This window comes from Perca fluviatilis, chromosome 16 (assembly GCF_010015445.1).
Source record: "Perca fluviatilis chromosome 16, GENO_Pfluv_1.0, whole genome shotgun sequence".
In the NCBI taxonomy this organism is placed as follows: Eukaryota; Metazoa; Chordata; class Actinopteri; order Perciformes; family Percidae; genus Perca; species Perca fluviatilis.
The window spans coordinates 26313209-26335060 of NC_053127.1; the positions used below are offsets into that span (position 1 = coordinate 26313209).

Below are 21852 nucleotides of genomic sequence, written 5' to 3' on the forward strand. Positions count from 1 at the left end.
CATCTGGCGAAAGCTTAGCTCAACAAAGCCCTCAATGCTCTGAGGATCCGGTGCACTTCCAAACTGGATTGTCAGTCCGCTATCAATGATTCAGCCTCTCAACTCACTGGCAAGTTAGACAAAAGCTGCTCTATAATGCACACAGGGCTGGACACTTTCTACTGACACCGACTTCTTTTATTGATGTTTGGAATGACTTTGTTTGTTTGCAACACCCAAATGCTCTTCTGCACCACTCAGCAGTCTTCAGACCGGTCCCCCTCCCTCCTCTTCACATAAAAATAAAGCACAAGGTTGAAATAGAGCTACAGTATATCTCAAGTATACAAAAATTACAATGTAAGCAAGGTTTGCAAAATAAATATTCAGACGAGGGACGGGGTTGGAGGCAGTTTTCCAGATTTGATTTGAATTTTGGACCTATAGTACACCATCACTCCTCCATTATTTGATTCTCGCAATGCATGTCCACCTTTGGGGAAAGGAATTATGGGCAGGCATATGCACATTTACAGACATTACATAGTCTCCAATCCACTATATTTACATATCATTGGCAGTGGTACTCAGTTCGTTTACTTAAAAGTACCAGGACACCACTGTAAAAATGTTCTTAAGTAAACCTACATTGGACAATGGGAAGAATTAAGGTAAAAAGGTGTCAGTCACCCATGTTGGGAAGGTTACTTTGGAAATGTAATAGGTTACCGATTACAAGTTACCCTATTTAAAATGTATGTAACTATTTCAATTACACAATAATGTAAGTTATTACATTTCTTTTCTAAATTTTAATTTAATTGTCAGTCGGGTGGCGCTGCAAATTCAAACAGGAGAACCAATCGTAAGCATCAGAATAGCATCAAACTTTACTCAACGGCTGTGGCTGGAAATGGCAAAAGAAGACAATGTGCACATGAAAAACATGCAAAGCAACAAATTGAATAATCTCCAACATATAGCCTCGCTTTTTACAGAAAAATTTCAGATGTTACCCCCAATGTAACCCATTTTCGTGGATAACTGTAATTTAATTTCCCATTATTTTCCCAGGAACAGTAAAGGATTACAGTTACCTTTATTTTGCAATTAAATTACGTAACGCCGTTGCATGTAACTAGTTACTCCCCAAAACTGCCAGTCACCTTGGAAGGACTGGGGGCCATGATCTAAACGCTACAACGACCACGAGGCAGTGCTGATTACTGTGCTGTATGCTACCCCAAATCACTACCAATGCATTCAAATATGGAAGATTCAACAACAAGGACAACTATAGACTAAGTGTATCAAATCAAATCAATATAATTGATGCAATCTAAAAAAAATGCAATCTGCTTGGTTTATCCACAGAATAGAAACTGCAGATACAGGGAATGCACCATTTAACGCTCAACACGAGATCAGTGGGTAAAAAAATGTGGACAAGTAGAGGTTGGACTTTAAATGAATACAAAAATAGAGGTGGTTAATCAACAAAAAATCAAAGCTCAGATTAAAATCAATGGAGCACTAGGAATCAAGGTAAATAATGCTTTCAGAAAAAGACAAACACCAGTATCAGCACATTTCACAGTGAGTGGATAGGGGATAGGGGAGAGCGGCGAGCGCCGCACTAGGTGCAGTAGTGTGTGTAATGTGATTGTCCACAGTTTGCAGTCTACTGTGCTCCAGAGTAGCACGGGGGATGGTTTCAAAAAGGCGGTCTTTACAAGAAAATGCATTTAAGACAACAAAAACCTCCAGCGATCAAACTTGAGAGAAACTGAGAACGCAACACGTACTGTTAAAGTTACATCTATTGTTTTCTGGAAAGAAAATGTCCACGCAACCCTTGGGCAAAGTCAAACATTTTCACAAAGCGATTTAATTGCATGCTTACAGGAGGCTTGTAAAGGTGCTGAAATCACCGTGGCATGTAGATTATGCACTGCTTCTAATTACAGTACACGGCTGAAAAAATGGTCTGGAGGACAGATCCAAGGGGTTGACGCCATCTGCCTTGTACCATTACTGCAGTGGGTGATGCAGTATGCTTGAAGATGAGATGTTGGAGAATGCTAGTGTCCCCAGCAACAGTCTTAGCTTTCTGTTTATATGCAGGCATAAAGCCAGTAGAGGTGCAAATGCAGGTGTAATGCTATTTTCTTCTGGCACAAGTCCATTTTTTACTATGCTTGTACCTGCTTGGTACTTTTGTGGCTCCAAAGGAACCTGGATGTGATGAGGTACATACGCCGAGAGGACCAGCTGGGACTCTTTATTCAGTGTCATTTTGGCACCAAACGGCGTGAAAATGATCCCGTTTCCACATGCTGTATTTGGTGGAGGCACACGTATACGTTTTTCAGTGGTGTAACTAAGTACATTTACTCAAGTACTGTGCTTAAGTAGACATTTGAGGTACTTGTACTTTTCTTTTCATGCTACTTTCTACTTCTAATCCATTACATTTCAGAGAGAAATGTACTTTTTACTCCACTACATTAATACGACAGCTTTAGTTACTAGTTACTTTACAAATGAATAGTTCTGCACGCAAAGCACATGTAGTTTATAAAATACAATGTTGTGTTATAAATTAAACTACCCAACAATATAACGGCCTACAAGTCCAGCTGAAATGATTACACCACTAAACAGAACTGTTTTGATCGTTTCCAGTTTTTCAGCATTGAGTACTTTTAATACTTTATGTACATTTTCCTGATGGTACTTACATACTTTTACTTAAGTAACATTTTCAATGCAGCACTTTTACTTGTTAAAGAGTATTTTTACAGTGCGGTATATGTAAGTACTTTTACTTAAGTAAAGGATCTGAATACTTCCTCCACCACTGAAGGTTTTCATCTAGTACACATTTAAAACAGTCAAAGATGCATTTATTTATTTATGCATTCACTGATTAATGCCGAGTTAGCATTTACACAAATGGGTCATTCTTACTTCATCATCATGTTATCTACAACTGCTTGTATGGATGTATGAGGTCATTCTGTTTTCAGTAGCCGTTAAACAGCAGCAGAAGGGGGAAGACAGAGGGTGATTTGATTGGCCTTTATTGAAGCACGCCCAAGCGGTAGTACCTCCTGACGTATTCCTCTAACAAATGATATATTCATCCTGCTCCGGATCCTTCTCAGGGCAGCACCATGCTGCTCCAAGATTGCACTTGTACATTGCCAGGCCCACGTGTCACAGAGGGTAAAGAACAAACCTTAAAGATTCATCTAGTAGGCAGACATTTCAGCAGCAGTGAGATTGCATTTCTACAAAGTTGATACCTTGTGAAGAGCCATAAAAGGAGAAAAGAAAAACCTTTCGCCATCAAATCTCCCTTTGTGTCAGCACCAATTCAGTAATTCAGTGTTTCTGAATACTGATTATTGTATTAATAATTCATTACTTCCTATGATCTACACCTTGTCACTGCCTTTTTTTTTTTTTTTTTCATGGAACAAAACATGTTCCCAGATTCTTTGCCTCCATCAAACTACTTTGTTTTAATGACTTGTGTTGAGAAAAGCAGCAATCCATTCTGGGCTTTAACAAACCTCAGGACGCTTTCATACTTTTAGCCGTCCCCAAGGGATTCTAGATGGGTCCCTCTGTGCACATTTGCTGTTGACTTTTATTTTTTGCCTTTCTGGGACATTTAATCTTAGATTGAATGTACCCTTCTCCTTCCAAACTATTGTTATTGTTTGTCCTGAGTCACACTAAGATATGTTTTGACAATTCCCTTTTATAAATAAAGCTTTAAAGCCTGTTTTTCTTGCCAAAAATAAATCTTTCATAATTCCTCCTGCCACAGGACCAGAATACTAGCAGCGGTGATCTTGTTTTTCTGGCGCCACATGTGAGGTTATCAACATTTTCACTTGCTGTATTACTTTCACATTACAGAGGCAAACGAGCAAGGCAGCAGGTATCTAATTAAAAGTTATCATGAGCATGTCTGGGTCTACAGCAGTCTACTGTTGGCAAATATCACTCCTCCTTCACATCAGTCAATGAAGTGTTTCTGTTGTCTCTCTCTTATATTCAATGACGTGTCTCCTCTTGCTCTAGATCAGCGATATTCAACAGGGGTCCGTGACCCCTAGGGGGTCCTTAGAGTAAGTGCAGGGGGGCCGCCAAATTATGTCTAAAATGTTTTTGAAAGTTTCTTTTTTCAAAAGTTCAAATATGTCTGAAAACATACAATAATATGAATCCAACCTATTATTAGGAAAGATAATTTGGCCTTTTTGTGAAAAAAAAACAACATTTAATTTGCACATTGAAGATAAGCTTTTTATAGGTAAAGTAGCCATATGGTAGCCATAGAGGTACGCTTAAGGATTCACTGTGCCTTCCACATGTATGTTTAACATTAAATCCTGATATATATACTGTATGTACAGTAGTAGGGGGTCCCTTCTCTGTCTCTCTTTCAGCTAAGGGGTCCTCAGCCTAAAAAATGTTGAAGACCCCTGCTCTAGATTTCTAAATACTGCTGATGCCATCTATCCATTTGCTGTATGTGCTAATGCTGTTTTAGGGTCACGGAGAGGTAAAGCCTATCCTAGCACGAATTAAATATTTGTTTCCTGTATATCCATATTTTCTTATTAAAAAATATATTTCGAAAAGTAAAATTTGAAAAATAATCCATCCAACCCTTCTCTATTACTGTACCACCTTCCTTTTATGAGTAACTCCCAGCATGCACTGGGCAAAAGGCAGAGAAACACCCTGGACTAAGCTGCGTTCCGTTTCACAGTGTACACAAGTAGTACTGCCTGCTCCCTGCTCAGCGGACGCCGCTTAAGGGAATTTCCTTCAACAAAATTCCTCCATTTGGAACACCCTGCAATGTCACCAACGCAGATATCACATCCCATGTGCGTTACCCTGGTAACATAAACACCTTGGATATATTGCTACTACTGTGGAAATTTGACACTACTGAAATAAAATATTGTAGAGCTGCAACGATTAATCCATTAGTTTGTCAACTATCAAATTAATTGCCTATTTTGATAATGGATTAATTGGTTTGAGGCAATTTTTTTAATTTCTCTACAACTAGTACCAGTAGTTAAGGTTCACCCAGTAGATACATGTTGAAATGCAGAAACCAAAACCAAACAACAGCAAATATACAGTATTGATTAGCCACAAATTTAAATGAGAAATGCCGATTTAGAGTCTCGTACCTCAGCCCGTATAAGACAGTGCCATCTGGGTGCAGTCGGATCATACGGTTTTTTACTGTCACACCATGAAGAAAGGACTTCTTGTCATTTAGGAAGTAGGTGTCAGGGAGCCAAAGCTGGTCTGCTACACGGTTGTCCAGAGTCAAGTTTAGCTTCAGCTCACCATAGGCCAAACGCTTATCTCGCCAGCTCTGCTGGAAATACATAGTGATGGTGTAGTCCTGGGGAGAGAGAAGAAAAAACATGAAGTCACAGACAAAAAACTATTCAGTTGTACTGTGCACAAGATCATGAGCTACAGGAACAATTTAGCCAAAAAAAAAAAAAAAAAGGCTTTTCTGTTTCCTGCCGGTGCTCAATTTGAGCGACCCCTTCATATATAGTGGGAATGGTTTATCAAACTTGGGATAACACACATAAATGTAATCACATACAAAAATAAAAAATAAAGTTGAATATTGATGCCAGTCCTAAAATTACAACTTACAGATATAGTAAAATAATTCATGTAGAGGACAAGAACAAGGTGGTGTTTACTAACAGCATATAAAACATTTAAAATGCCTCTATTCAGTGGTTTACCACAAAGTAATTTAATGAAGGGCAAAAAGAGGAATAAGCAACTCTGATAAGGCTACAACAGCGATAAAAGAAATGCATCTCCTACGAGGGCAAAACTGTTTTTATGCTTTTAGATCATGGAATTGTTTCGCTTTTTTACACAATCAGAAAAACTTAACTGCTCAGCATTTGTAAAATAGGACATGGGCAGCAAACCAATAAATACAGCTGTGCTAGTACTCCTGTATTATACTGTATCTTACTGGGAAAGGGCTTAAGCTAATGCATCATTGCCCCTCTGTTCAAAGTAATATACAGTCAGACAGATACACATTGGCTTCATTTTCAACCTACAGTCCAATGATTTTAAATACCGTGTGCCATTAATCTCAGGTCATTTTTAACAGGTATAATATATTACCCACGCTTCACGTGTTCGAGCATGATGATGCATGTTAAAGGAGACATTATGCTTTTCTGTATTTTCTGTCATATCTACAGTATAACGTTACAATGACAAATGTTCATATTAAACGTGGCCAAAGGTAAACATATTTAAAAGAAATCTCTGCAAACCAAAACCTCAGATTTCCCACTGTTCTGAATGCTCCGGTTCCACGTTTTTTTTTACTCTCTGCTTCGTATGATGTCATACTGAGCCGGTTTTCTATATATGGTCATTTTCCGCTCCAGGCAGGCAGCTACTGCAGTGTTTGCATTACATGCCCTGCCACATGTAGCTGCGGCATATCAAAGTGTGGGGTCTGGGTGTCCTCCCCCAGGGTTATTTTGAGCGTCAAAGACAAATTTCCTGCATTTTGATACACTTTTATGCACCAATTTATGGTGGGAAAACCTATTATTTATCCTATGAGAAGGAAAACACAGATGGCATTCAAAATATATCAAAACTATAATGGAAATAAAGCAGTAAGGGGGCTTTCACATCAGGGACCTAAGCCTGGATCACAAAAGTTGACACCAAAGCAACGAGGACATAATAAAACAGGCTACTTATATTTGTGCGGTGAAGGGAGGATGCTGGCGTTAGCGTAGGCGGAGCATTTGGGCCCCGGTCGCTACGCACACACTACGCACTGCGCTCAGTGAGGAGCGGGTCGATGAAAGGTGAGAAAAGTCTCTCTGCATGTTCTGCAGTGTCAGTTTAGTTTGCTGTCACATTACTCGACCCTGTATTTGTGAATACAAATAGCTGAAGTGAAAGTTCTGTCACAAAAATATGTTGTTGCGTATCATTGCACATTTTTAAGTGGGTATATGGAACTCCTGGAGATTTCTTAGTGGGTATACTGCGTATACCTGCGTATCATGTAGACTACACCACTGCACATAGGTCTTAATGAGCGCTCAGCCATATTACTTAACAAATCAATCAACCCTTTCGATCACATCTGTCATTAAAAATGAGCAATCTCAAATGCAGATTTGATGAAAGATACCTTTTTGACACTTGACTGTCGAGCAGTTTAGCTTTTTGTTTAATCCGTAAGCGTTTTATTATTTTTTTATAAATATCTCACCCCTCGTGAAATTTAACATTCACACAATATAAAATTGCGCATTGGATTGCTCCAGCAGCAAAAGCGAGACAAATAAACAAAAAGAAAGAAAGAAAACAACACATAAAAAAAAAGAAGCTGCCTCACCACATGGGAGGAGTCACGCTGAGCGAAATTAAGGGAGTGCTAAGAATGACGTCACGGCCATATTGCCTTCTTCACAACTCAACCTGCATCCCTGACTGCTCTCAAGTCTGTGCCAGAGCAAAACAATGAGTGCTGTCTAGTTTATAGATTGCACTGTGAGCAAATTATCAGTAGTTAAAAGAACTTGTCATGTTTATGTTTAGCGTGAAAACCAAGGTTTTATTGAGTGGAAAGATGTGTAAAGTTCTTGCCCAGCCCCGGCCTGCCTTGGTCACTTAGTCCAACAATCACGACTGTCAGTGTTTGTGCGTGGGAAGCCAGTGAGGGATCACAGGACAAAGAAGCTCGTAACTTACCATGTTTACTTCTGAGATGGAGTCGATGCTCGCTATGTTGATGCTCATTCCTACGATGACTGGAGGACCTGAGGGGAACAAACAAAAGAACTGATATCACTGGAAAAAGTACAAGAAAGATAACATGCAACTACTATAATTGGAATGCACTTCAATACATATATGGAGTAGTGATAATGTTATATTCATCAACCTATTTTAAATCCCACTTATGTTCTTAAACACATTTTTTCCTTTTTTCAAGTTTCAAATTCTCAACTAAAACTATTTGATGACTTCAGTTGCATATGTCACATCAGATTTTGTATACTACATTTCTTGCAGCTCAGAAGTATAGATTTCACCCATACATCAGATATCAATATTCCTAGTTTAAAATCCTATACTGGAACACAGACAAATCTTTCAATCGTTTCATTTGCTGTGGCCCCCCTCACATTCAAACAGATTTCCAGCCGGCCTGATCCTGGACGGGCCAATCACAACCGTTTATCTCACGTGGGGCGGGTTTAAGACGATGACTGACAGAGGAGCGTCATGCTTACCCAACAGAATTACTGAACGTAACTCGCATACTGTATCCACGCACCAGGCTAATCAAACTCAGATCAAACTGCCAAACTAGGCGGTGCTGATCAAATATGAATCAGGATTATGTTACTGTATTGCATATTTCTCGCATAAAACGTTTTCGGAAACACATTTTGGTGTACTGTTTAGCTGTAATTTAAGAAAGTTTGTGACCAGGCCGCCTTTTTCCTGCTTCAAAACCGACTAAGCACAAAGATCAACATCAGCTAGAACACTTGCATTATGCATTATTTGCACATGTTGAACTACGCTGATGAAAAATTCAAATCTGTTTTTGCTGCTCAGAGACTGTACGTAAAACAGAAAGCAAAGATCAGTTACTCTCAGCTTGTGCTTATGAAACAGCACAGGGGAAATGCACTTATCCATCCTAATTTCCAGGCTAGCAAGGACCGGGAAGAGCAGACTGTGCCTAGGTTACACGATTACCGTACACGTTGTTGACATGTAAACAGCTATGCACGTCAACTCCCTTACATGTACAGATAACACTTAGCCCACTTCAATATTCACGCAAGTTAAGGTTTACAAGGATTATCCATTTCACAGTGCCCATGTACACACAGTCACTGACACTAAGAGTAGGTGACTTTAGACATACTGTGTGACTGTGTACTGTGTGATCACACAGATCAGCCAATGTACAACATTGTCTTTATTTTAGGGACATAAAAAAAGACATACTTCACATCTGTGTGCTTACAATACATTTTAAATAATTGCAATGATAAATGGGGTATTCCCTGAGCCTCGAGTTCTCTTTTTAAGTCACTCACCTGGCGTTTATTATTTTGTTGTTGTCAGCTCTTTTCAGATTAGGTGTTATGCAAATAAACTTTGGAATATTAGCATCCCACTGCAACCACACCTGCTTGGTCAACTCTGAGGAGGCTCAGAATAAGAATAAACGTATTGTCAAGTAAGTAACACTTACAAGGAATTTGCCTTGGTGATTGGTGCATATGTAAAGGTATTAAAAAGGAAATAAACAAGAAAGCAAAGTTAAACAAGACAAAACAATGCGCACAAACTACACCGAGGCGACATTACACGATGGCGCCATTTTGCCCTTCGTAAAGCTAGACGCAGAACTGCAGTGAGGGCTGGAGTCTTTTCAAAGTGATGTCTTTTTCTTCCTTTTATCTGTTCTTTGCTTGATACGTTTTCTAGCAAGCAGCAAAACAAAGAGAAGCCGTTACCCGAGGCAGTGGATTTTGTGAGTGAACAGATTTGTTGACACTGATGCTCAGTGTTTTATCGTTACAAATTCTTTCTCCTATGCATTTTTAGTCCACAACACCTAAACACGCTCCCTCCCTCAAACCGTGTCAGCCTTGCATTGCCTCAGTGAGAATGATCAGGCCACAAAAGATAAAGTGCTGACACAGAAAACAGAAACAGCAGAAACATTTCAGTGATTGGTTTATGGGGCTGTGCTGAATCAGTATATTCACATAATCTTGTATTATAGTGGAAATAGCATTAGCATAAGGATCATAAACAACACAGAAAACAGCTGTACTTCAATATGTCATGTTTGCCTGTATCATCACAATCAAGAGGTACAGAATCTACTTTTTACTCAAATAGGATTTACACATTACTACAATGTGTGTGTGTGTGTGTGTGTGTGTGTGTGTGTGTGTGTGTGTATGTATATATATATATATATATATATATATATATATATATATATATATATATATATTCTATTTTTCCTGTTCCTTTTCTCTTTCTCTGCCACTCTGTTTGTCCATGTCCTTATCTCTGACTCAAGAACAAAACAGAAGACGCTAATGACGAGAACTGAACAGTTTTCATACCATCCCGGTCAGAAGCAGCTAGAAGTAAGTTGTTTGTTCTTTGTTGGATTTGTCCTTGCACATCCGTCTAGACCACTTGTTTTCGCATTTCTTCTCTTTTCTTTAAACTTTGCAAAGTTTCATTCCCCAAAAGGTTCACAAAATAGACTTAGTCAAAAAAAGAGTCACGGAGCAAAGTCACGGTTTGACCAGAACAGATCTACAACTTCCCCTTACTTCTAAATCCTCTTAAAATACACACACTTTGAAATGAAAAAAAAAAGAATGGAAAAAAAAAAGATCTTGACAATTACTGTAGACAGCATGTGTCATAGTGATGTAGGTTGCAGACTTGCACAGTTCAGATGCCATAAATATTTTTGACAATGTATTAATGTGCTTATATAACCCTAATCTGTCCAAATAGCCTTCACAAGCCTAAAATAAAGAGTCTAAGTGTGTAAGCTGTGAGTCTGCACTTTATCACTGTAATAACAGCACAGACCCACAAACTGTCTGGTTTTAATTACTTAGAGCATGGAGCTCATTGTACATTCTATAAAATATAAAGTAACAGAGGAATGAGCACATTTGACCAAAGGCATTTTGAAGATATTAATGAAAATATTTTTTAACAATTAGCCAATGGAATCTCTGCATGGATGGGTACAATTTCATCATATGCTTTAAACACACTGCAGTTTTCTCTGAGTAAGGACTAAGGAAAATGATCTGCGATTTTTATTTAATTTTTTATTTGGGGGAGACTTAGTTTATTGACTATTTCATTGTACATTGCATCAGAACAGTTCAGTGTATCCCCCAGTCCAAAACAAGAACAAACTAGACTTGCATGAAAGTATAATGGGGTCCAAGCACCCCACGCAAAGTCTAACCAAAGTCCCATTGACCCAGAGCGATTGTGAAGCCAAGACCAATGTTGAATGAGGCTTTAAAGGTGGTTTAACACACGTTTGTTTGCATGCTTGGACAATCTCAGACGCACTCCTGCAGGGCACACTGCCAGAATCTGACCCACCTTTGGACCATAGGGACTACTGAGTTAGTGTCTGCACCAAAACTATTCCAAATAAATCATTCACGAGTCATGATGTGTCTCTCGAAACCTAAAAGGCAAAAATCCTACGAATGCAAATTACATGTAACTCCCTAACTGCACTTACTGTGCTGCTTTTTAGGCCGGCTGCACACTGGCTGCGTGGCGTGAGCGTTTCAGGCGCGGATTGGGCCGCGTCGAAAACGCGTGCATGCTAGAAATAGGACCGACACCTATTTTTCATGCGATACTCAAGGGTGTTGGAAGCGTATCCAGGCAAATAGAACACGAAAAGATGTTTATATGTCATTTTGACACAAATACATATTAATAAATGACATTTTGATGTTTGTAAGTCTCTAGGTTTTGACATAAATGCAGATATAAATGCAATTTTAAAAAATAATAATAAATAATTACCGATTTTTAAATATTGCACCTGTCAATACAGAATGAAATATTCTGTAGCCTATTTTGCCGTCAATACTGCCGACATTGTCTTTGCTGTAATCAAATCAGTATATATTTATCAATGGGAAACATACATGTGTACAGACAAGGCTAGCAGCAGCAGTGTGCAAAGACATAGAAAACGCCACGCAGCCGCCACGCAACAGAAAAGCCACGCTCACGCCACGCAGCCAGTGTGCAGCCAGCCTAATGCATGAATCCATCTGAACTAGAAGTAGCTATTGTGGTGCAGCTTGCAAATATAATTGCATTGGCACACACACATGTGCTAAACCCCCACCTGGGTGTATAACATTGTTAATTGCTTGGAAAACCATGTAGCAGCTGTGTGACGGGAAATATGCATACGTTAACAAGTCAACGCAGTACACAGTAGTAGTATTGGTGCTCCCCAGCAGCCTCTGTCAATCAAATGTTTGCAAGTTTGTTCAAAAGTTCACTGTAGAAAGAAACACTACATATGGTATCACTTTATAATATCAATCATTAAAAATGGTACATTGACATATAATTCAACTTAAATGAATAGTTATTTTATTGTTAAACAATGAAAGGATGATTTCTAAAGTTAACTTATTATCAGTATAATGCTGTTATTTTAACAGGCTATTGTTGCACAAATCATAACATTTTATATTTTATATTAAGTATTTTTTAATGATTACCAAATGATTTGTAAACCTTTAAGAAATCATTTTTAAACCGTCAATTCACAAAAAAACTATTTGGATGGTTATTATAAAGTTGCAACTGATTTATGGTTAATACATATTTTGTAAAGCATCTATAAACATTATTTAGCTATTAGTGCACAAATAAGAATTCATATCATTAATAGACGACAGAAAAAAAGATTTAAAGCTCCAGTGTGTAACGTGTTTAGTTGTTCATTATCAAAATCTGTGTTGCCCGTTCACAATCTTGTCCTTTTTCATGAATATTTACCACCACCATCAATTCCAAGTATTCCTATTGGCTTGAAATTTTATATTTACATTCACATGAACTGGGGTAGACGCTCCATATTCATGCGCCATCTTGAAATACGTTAGCCGGTGAGGGACATACAGGACATACTGCTCCGCCTTTCGCGTTTCTGCTGTCACATGATAAACTCACAGGTGCTGCTAATGCTGCTAATGGGTATCGTAGCTTCCGGCCATGGCAAGTTTGAGGAAGGAAACATGGAGGGCCACACATATTCAAAATCCAAATTTCAGGAGTCTTCTTCTTTGCCCAGAAAAAGAAAAAGGATATTGAAAAGAGCAAGAGACCGGCTTTTTGAAGCGTGAAGGCTACCGTAGCTGTAATACGTACTTTGAACGGCGTGGTGCGAGAGAGTTGATTGCGATATATGATCTCAACGCCAGATGGGAGAAATTCCTACAAACTGAACCTTTAATGGAGCCAAAGTAATGTTACGTGATGCTTTAAAAAACACTTATTAATCATTAACTAATTATTATAAGCAAAAAAAGTCACAACTTTAGAATAGCCATCCAAATAACTTTTATAGATGGTTTACTAAACAATTATTAACCATTAACAAATTATTGACCACACTGTATATCTAAAATTAGTTTATAGAACACTAAACTAATGACACAATATCATACATTATAACATTCTGAAAAACGTTTGTTAACAGTAAAATAACTATTACCTAAAGTTGAATTAACTATAAATTTTTTCATTTTTGTTAATGATGGTTATAAATAAGTGCTTTTTGATGGAATAATGTGTGCAGGAGTTTTTACCAGCCATGCCAGCTGATATCTACTTTCATTTGAGTAAATGGATCATATAATATGCAATTAATTATCTCAACTGGACCATTTGGTCAAAGCTTTGAAAAACCCATAAATTAGAAAAATATGATCATAATTGGGTCATTATTTCTAAGCTCTGCAGCAAGCGAAACTATGTCCTCTCCTGTACTGTACTCTCCTGTACTGTACTATCCTGCACTCTACGATCCGGAGGAATTAGGGTCAGGAAATACTCCCCCGAAGCCTGAGGGGAGACAGTCGTGACTGTACTCATTTATGAGATTACAGAGACATACAGACCTTCTAATGTAACACTCTGGGCTCTTTCTGTTTGAATTCACCATTACTGAATGCACCATCAGAGAGTCAAAAGACAAACAACCCAAAGTATGATTTAGGAAACTGACTCAAATCCATAACCACTGTCTGTTAACATGTACCACGATTCATCTAAATGACTTAAAGATCATTTCCTCGTATGGGGTATGGGACCCTTCCTGAAGATATTGGTAAATTATGATGTTTCTTTTCCAATACTAGTACTAAAACATTAACCAGCAAACCAGTTGACCGAAACGGCCCATCTATCCTGTCTGTTATATCCTGGAACCCTCTCCCACTACGCTAAATGCCCTGAAGCTTTGTCATATTTCTTGACCCATCTCTTTCAAAAAAAGAAGGGAGGAAGTAGGGCCATTTTCCATCGCACTTTGTGAAGGCAACCGGTAACAGTTTTCCCCAGAGATGTTAAAGTACATTCGTTCGCTAGATGAAAACAGAAAGCACCAAATCTCTCTCTCCCCCCCCCACCTCTCTCTCTCTCTCTCTCTCTCTCTCTCTCTGCATATTTGACCCTGCTTTAGTGAAACAGAGGCACTCACTTTGTCACCACATCTTTCTTAAAATAAAACCTGCCACCTGTACTTGCACTTCACACATTGGGAGAACAACAGCATTCCTTTACGTCTTTAAATAAGCATTTATCCATTCATTTTTAACCACCATTTCTAACATTGTCTAGAAAATGCTTGATTTTCACTACATAATACTTGGATATTCTTTAAAAGTAATACCAAAAACAGATGAACAAAGTGCTCACTACAGTCACCTTTTGTCTGGATTGTGTACAAAAGAAAGGAGCGTGTGAGAGAAATAGAACATGCCGTCCCGAGGCAAACCATATTGTCTCTGAACAATTACCATATCCGCGTGTAAATAGTTTTGTCTACTTTTCCAAAAAGTGTCAACCTGCTCCTGATTTTAATGCCAGGCCAATATCACAATAGGAACCGCTTTCAACAGATGTCTGCTGATGGGCTGGATATAGATGTGACTGCATTTAAACAAAGAAACAATAAGCACTGATCTTGAATTGTCAACCAGTTTTGCCTCTAGACTGAACCCAGCGTGTGGCTCCCAGAACTGGGCAAGGCGACAGCGCTCAGAGCATAGGACAGATTTACTGAAATTTTTACTAAATGAAAGGTGCTCTGTTGGATTCATGTCCACTTGAGGCATGGCAGAGTAATGATATCATGTTCTACCAGCATGCACACCAGAATGCACATGCTCGCCGTGAGCACAAACTCACTGCAAAGGGCTGGTAACTGTTGTTGGAGGTAATACCAATAATATAGGAGAAGAGGGTATATAATGGAGAATAATGAGGCTGTGCAAATATTTTCTGAGGTAAGATTTTGGTAGAGCATTTCCACCATAGCGTCTTTCTATCAGTTCATGAATAGACAGGCTGTTTGTATTCACATATAGGCTACCCAGAAAAAGTAATGCACTATTTAATTTGTGTATATACTTCGTAATTGTGAGCCAGGACATGCAGGGCTTCCTCTAAGGAAGAAGTCAGGTGACATAGAATAAAGAGCGACAAGTCTGCACAGGACGGAGGTGGGGTGGATGGATGGGTCAACAAACACAGGACATTCACCCAGGATACCGCCGTTTGTGCCCCTGTCCCGTGTGAAAGCAAAAGTCAAGGTTGATTTATTTTAACGTACTATTGTCACGTAACTTACCTACTTAACTAGCTACGTTAGTTACGTAACAAATGTAGCCATGTTATTTTAACCCTAACCCTGATCTTTTTCTAAACCTAACCCAGTAGTTTTGTTGCCTAAACAGGTTCTGCACTGCAGGGGCTAGTGAGGCGCACTGATCACTCGTGTTGCTGGACATTCTTAGGATAATAAAAAATTGTGCGTAACTTTTCAGAAGACATCATACCGACAATGACATCTACACAGATCTAAATTCAGCAGCTTTACGGTCCAATAAAACATGATAGCATTTTGCAGTGATTTATTTAAATGAATTAAGTTATAAGTTTGACATTTTGGGAAATTTGCTCATTTGCTTCCTTGCAAGTTTGATACAGTACCATTCTCATCTGTCTAGTTAGCGGTCAGTTAGCTTAGCTTAGTATAAGGCCTACTAGCACCTCTTAAGCTTGCTAATTAACATGTTTTATAACATGTTTGTTTAATTCATATAAAATATAAAACGCAAGAATCCTGCTGGCTCTCACAAGAGAGATGATTATTTTGGTCAATATTGAAATCATGATTATTTTACACGATTACTTATTGACTTTTTGAAAGATGTTCCATAATTATTGAATAAAAAAAATAAAAAAAACAGTTAAACAGTTAAACAAATCAACAGTGAAAACACCTTGAACTGTGACATTTCCCTCTAATACTTTTCCCGTTTGAGCTTTTTTTCTCCATTCAGAACACAGGACAAAATAAGAGTTGACTTGCACAACCTTAATGTGCAAAATTATCGTTTTTGGGGTCAGAAATCATAATCGCGATTAAAAGGAGATATTAATCACAAAGTGCAAAATGATTGCGAAACTGCCATATAGCTATCTTAAAGGAGGGATATTTGCCAACTTTCTTGCCAGAGTCGTAGTACTAATGCCTCGCATCTGTTTTTACCTAAGCATGGTTTTCACACCCACATTAATCAAACAGTTTTTGGCCATTTACTTGGAGGACATTTAACAAACACAAACTATTCCTTTAATAAAAGCATTACTAAGACCAATCATTCTAACTAGGTAGCAGCTTCCCTGGATATCAAAAGCACATCAGATACCCTTACTATTAGAGTAGAAATGATAAAGCCAAATGACTTTGACAGAACCTTGTCTGCAAAGGGCCATCAAGCAGAACTATGTGAAGTGATCAATAAAACAACGTATCAAAAACAAATGGTATTTTTTATTGCATAATTAAATGGCATTCCCTGTTCACAAAAGCAATCATGGTGGAAACAGTTAAATGGAATCTTGTACATACGGTAAGCAGAGAAATAACTACTGCTTAGCTTTCTGGGGTGTTAGGGGCCTAATTCCTCTTATCTTTAATGCTTCCTTAATAATACTAACATAAGTGCATTTTGAAACTAAATGCTGTAACATTTACATTACGTGCTTACTGAATGGCGCTGCGTGCCTGATGATCCCCATGGTAACCGTTTACAATTAGTACATCATCTTCACAACGTCTACAGTAAATTGTGTTTCTGCATCGGATGATTGACCTGGATCACGGCTGAGGGAATTATTAGCAAGGTTGGGAACTTTGCGATGACGATTGCTGCTGCGTCGAGTAGATTCCCTCGATGGTTCAAAAAGCAGCCAGTCATGCATCTCGCTGTGCTTATCATATTTCCACTGCTCGTTGACAGTTGCTTTTTTTATTTAGCCTAGCTGTCCCCTCCTTTGCTTATTATGTATGCTGTGCTGTCCTCTCAACTCCAACAATGTGTTGCCATATTTAGCTTCAAGTCTGACAGTCTCATCTAGCCTCGGGGCAGACAAGCTAAACTGATGTGGTGGGCGGGGAGGCTGCCCTATTTAACGATTTTCTTGGAGCCGTCCATATCTAAACAATATAGGTTCAGTGTCAGGGAGTGGTCATCCTGTTTTTCTAATTCGAGCCACACAGTAGCTAGATCTAAGATATCTAACATCTCCAAATCCCATGGTATCGGTCAGTGTTGTAGAAATGTGACAAATGCTTTAGAAATCATTCTTGGTCAAACAGATTTAAATAGCCAGTCCATGTCACTGTATTGTCAACAAGGCTGTACTGAGTTGTCTTCAGGGCCTGAAATGGGCCAACTCAACAGTACTGAGTACTGGCACTTCTGATTTTTTTCTGCATGATTACCCTTACTTCTGATTCAAATTGTTATTAACAATATTACTAATAAGCTGATATCATAGACTGTATATACAGTCCTCAGCTGATATTTATACCAAAATAGGCTATATGATTTATTTGGGAAAACCAAGCAATTCTATGTTAAATCAGACATTCAGCACCCCCATGAAGCCGGAATGGAATGATCCTTTGTTTCATAACCACATTTTCAGACACTGCGACGATTCGACTCGATTGGTAGTCAAATCAGTCTCCTTAGATCGAATCGCTGAACAGTCGGCTATTCAGGGTCACCCTTATAAGGTATGAATATAAATATATCCAGGAAACATGCAATGATCATGTCATGCAATTGCTGAATTGGGGTACTGGCACCTTTTTGGGGACCAATTCAGGCACTAGTTGTCATAGGTTGTACTGTAGTAAATGTGGTTCCCCTAAGTCTGTCAGAGAGTAATCAGCTGGGTGCTTGACAAATTAGAAAAAAATCACTAAGTGCTTCTATTTTGGATTGTCAATGTCAGCTAAGGCTCCTACTGTACACTTATTCTTTGTTCCTCAGATATAGAATATGTATATATGAACAGATTTATCTTCTATGTCTGACAAAATCAGATATTAGTTTTTTTTATTAATAAGAAAATGTTTTAATGTTGCCAATAAACAAACTTGCACTGCACTAAAATTAAATAATGCATGATGGTTCAGATGTTTGCCAATGTTACCTGTATATTCCGTTCAATTTGGAGATTTTTGAATGGAGTTTTTCACATAATTCTCTACAAGGAAAAGTACAGTAGAGGACACATGAGGCCTTTGCTTACTCTGGCCTTTGTTAGGTGTAACAGTGCTAGTATTAGTCCCATGAAATGCAATATTAGATAGGTCTGCCATTTGAAAAACTGATGGGTTCATTAGACTTAAAGGGAGTAGTGTGGTTGTGTTCCACTCATCAGAATCCCTTATCAGAGGAGGATGCAGAGAGAGTCCGCCCTGCTGGTATTCATTGCTCTTGTTTTGTATTTGGCAAACCTCAAAAAGGTATTACATTAGTATTTCTTGGACTATGAACATTGCTAATGTCTGCTTTAGACAGTGATTTTCAACTCACCTTTTAATCTCATGACGGGTCTAAATAACAAAAGAAATGTGCACTGCAAAAGCAGTTATAAATAATAAACATCAAAAATTACTTCCACTAATAAAAAGGTTTAATCAGTCTGATATCGGAATGCAACCACAAGAGGGCAACATTCAGTAATGATATTCCCTCTCCCTATCTCCACTGCTTATAAATTGGATATTTGCATAAATGGAGCAGCATTCATTACCAGCTAACAGGTGCTGAGATTAGGGGCTGAGTTAAATCTTTTGGCATATCTGGGTTATATTCTGTACTTGTGCCAAGAAGAAAAACGAGTTCTCAGCAGAAGAGAAGACATCTCATTGCAGCCCATACAGCATCAGCACATGGTGAAATCTGATTAAAAAGGCTCCTTAAGGAAGCTAGACAGTCACATATATGGTTTGGTATGGTACACATTGGAAGAAGAAGCACTGCATCCCCCCCCCCACCCACCCCAACATCTAGTTTACCAGTGGAACCTTTCATGATGTTTAAAATTCATGTAAATACAGAGCGTTTGAATATTCAGTATGGCACAAATTCCAGTCCAGAGTATGAATATATCACACTGGATGAATTGCATTTGAATCGTGGATAGCATTGTCATGAATCAGTCAGTTGTAAAAACCTGTCAGTTCTGAAAGCAAATTTGGTGGACAGCAACGAAAACACTACTCTTATATAAAAAAAAACTCTGATAATCAACCCATTGCCTAGCAACTGAGAGTTCCATAGCAACTGTGCAGCATTTTCCCAACAGTGTTGCAAGAGAAGCATGATGATTTATCCAGCCGAGTCTGTGTTTTCTTTGGTTTTCAATGGCTACTGTCCTCAACAAATAGAACAACATGTTACATTGCACCGTACTCTTCCCCTGCATTCTGTACAGTGGCCTCTTCAATTATTTCCATCGTGGCAGAGAGCAACCAATACACTAGCAGAGAATGAAAAAAAAAAAAACTTAAAAAACCAAAGGGTGTCTTTGATACGCATCGGCTGTGACCAAATACAGAAGATCTAAAAAGTAACAATGACACCTTAATGTTCAATTATTCAACACAGTGTTTATGGCAGGTCTATTGAATTCAACTCCATGATTGGTAAGTGATTTCTGTGAACATGATCACTCAGGAAACCACATCTATGCTTGGCTGTGATGTAAAGTTTAGACGCTTTAAATATTCCAATCGAGCTTCGTGTGAATGTGAAAAGCCTGAGATCTACCAACCGGTGTGTGTGTGTGTGTGTGTGTGTGTGTGTGTGTGTGTGTGTGTGTGTGTGTGTGTGTGTGTGTGTGTGTGTGTGTGTGTGTGTGTCATGTGTGAATTTTACAACCAAACTCTGACACATCCTTACCATTAATTAGTGTGTTGAGCTATGGGTATGTGAACACACCTACCCTAAAAGATGGTGCGGCACCTTAAGGCTGGTTACAAACTTTTTTTAATTTTTTATTAAATCAGATCATCATCCATAAATATATCAATAAAATATGACTAAAAACCATTTCACATCATGCTTACTGTAGGTGGTGATCAGAATCAAAATCAGCAAGGGATTTATTGCCAAGTAAGTAACACTTAGCAAGGAATTTGCCGCGGTTGTTGGTGCATACACACACATACTAAACATTAAATATGAAATAAACAAACAATAAATACATAAACAAATGTTTGCATATAACTGTTTAACATTAAGAAAGAAAAAAGAGGCTGTATGGATTAGTGCAGGGTGTGCAAATATATTATGTTGACTGGTGGATTGCATACACAGAGTACATTTAGAGGGAGGTAGCTCTACAGTTTTGACACGCTAGTCCACAAGGTTGTGAATGTAGATTGTCTTTATGAATGAAGCTATATAGGTCACCACAGGGAACTACTGTAGTGCTGGCTGAAATTATTCATGCCGAACCCTCAAGACCTTAAATATCCCTAGATGTTCACAAGATGGGAATACTGTGCTGTGTTCAATTCACAACAGAAATCATTAATCATATGAAATTCACTCTCAAAAAATAGTTTTTTTTGAATTTATTTTTTAGCCATAACGCATAGTTAGGTACAGCATATACACTCTTAACTCATTTTTCTTTCTCATTTCTTTATAGCCATAGATGAAAGTTAATACATGCTCCTTTTCAGGGTTGCGAAGAGCTGGAGTCTATATATCACAGCATGCACTGGGTGCGAGATTACACCCTAGACAGGTCACCAGTCCATCACAGGGCTAACTGACAAACACGCTCACACCTACAGGCAATTTAGAATTTCCAGTTGACCTAACCGGCATGTCTCTGGACTGTGGGAGGAAACTGGAGCAGCCGGAGGAAACCTACTGTGACATGAAGCGAGCACGTAAACTTCACACAGAAAGATCACAGGTTTTGTGTGGGAAAAAAAACAAAAGCAACAGTGCTAACCACTGAGCCATCATGTGGTCTTAATAAATATTCAAAAACATTCAAAAGTCATGTAATTGTCTCTCCTCCACAGTGCTCCCCGCCGGTAACCATTTCAAAATAAAATGCTTGTTTTCTGCGCGGCAGGAGACAGCCAAGGAGTAGAATATTACTTCCCCACTGTAATAGGTTTACATTATGCAACATTGTTTGTGTATTTCTCATACGGACATTCAGCAATCATTGTTTTTCAACAGTAACAAACAGAAAAAATATATACAACCCATGCTTAGACGTTTTGTGCTTTTAACTTGACCGATATCTATTATGGTGTGATATACACTCTTCAGTCAGGAAATAAAAGTAGCATGAAAAAAGCTCTCATTGTTTAACAATTGCATCTGCAGTAAGAAGGTTAATGTTGGAAATGGTATACTTGATATTTCAGCGTACCGTACCCAGTGGGATTTGATTTAAGCCATGCTGTTCAATTTTATTGCCCAACAGGCCACCAGGAGACCCACTGACTTGACCCAGCAATTCATTCTGCAGCTCTGCCTTAATGTTTTTCTTGAGGCCTAATTAACCGTGTTATATATTTCCAACTTCAGTTATCTTACCTGGACACTTACAATAACCATAAATTATTTATTTAAA

General features: G+C 38.4%; 1 protein-coding gene across 2 annotated transcripts in view; it reads right to left on the reverse strand.

The window, feature by feature from the left end:
• gabrb4 (gamma-aminobutyric acid type A receptor subunit beta4) overlaps window positions 1-21852 on the reverse strand; it is a 236603-nt gene that overhangs the window by 15770 nt on the left and 198981 nt on the right. For both annotated transcript variants that reach the window (XM_039777576.1, XM_039777577.1), the window contains exons 3-4: window positions 7789-7856; window positions 5205-5425 (exon numbers count right to left, since the gene is read on the reverse strand). In XM_039777576.1, the coding sequence (XP_039633510.1) occupies window positions 5205-5425; window positions 7789-7856 (289 nt within the window). The remainder of the gene's footprint in view (window positions 1-5204; window positions 5426-7788; window positions 7857-21852) is intronic.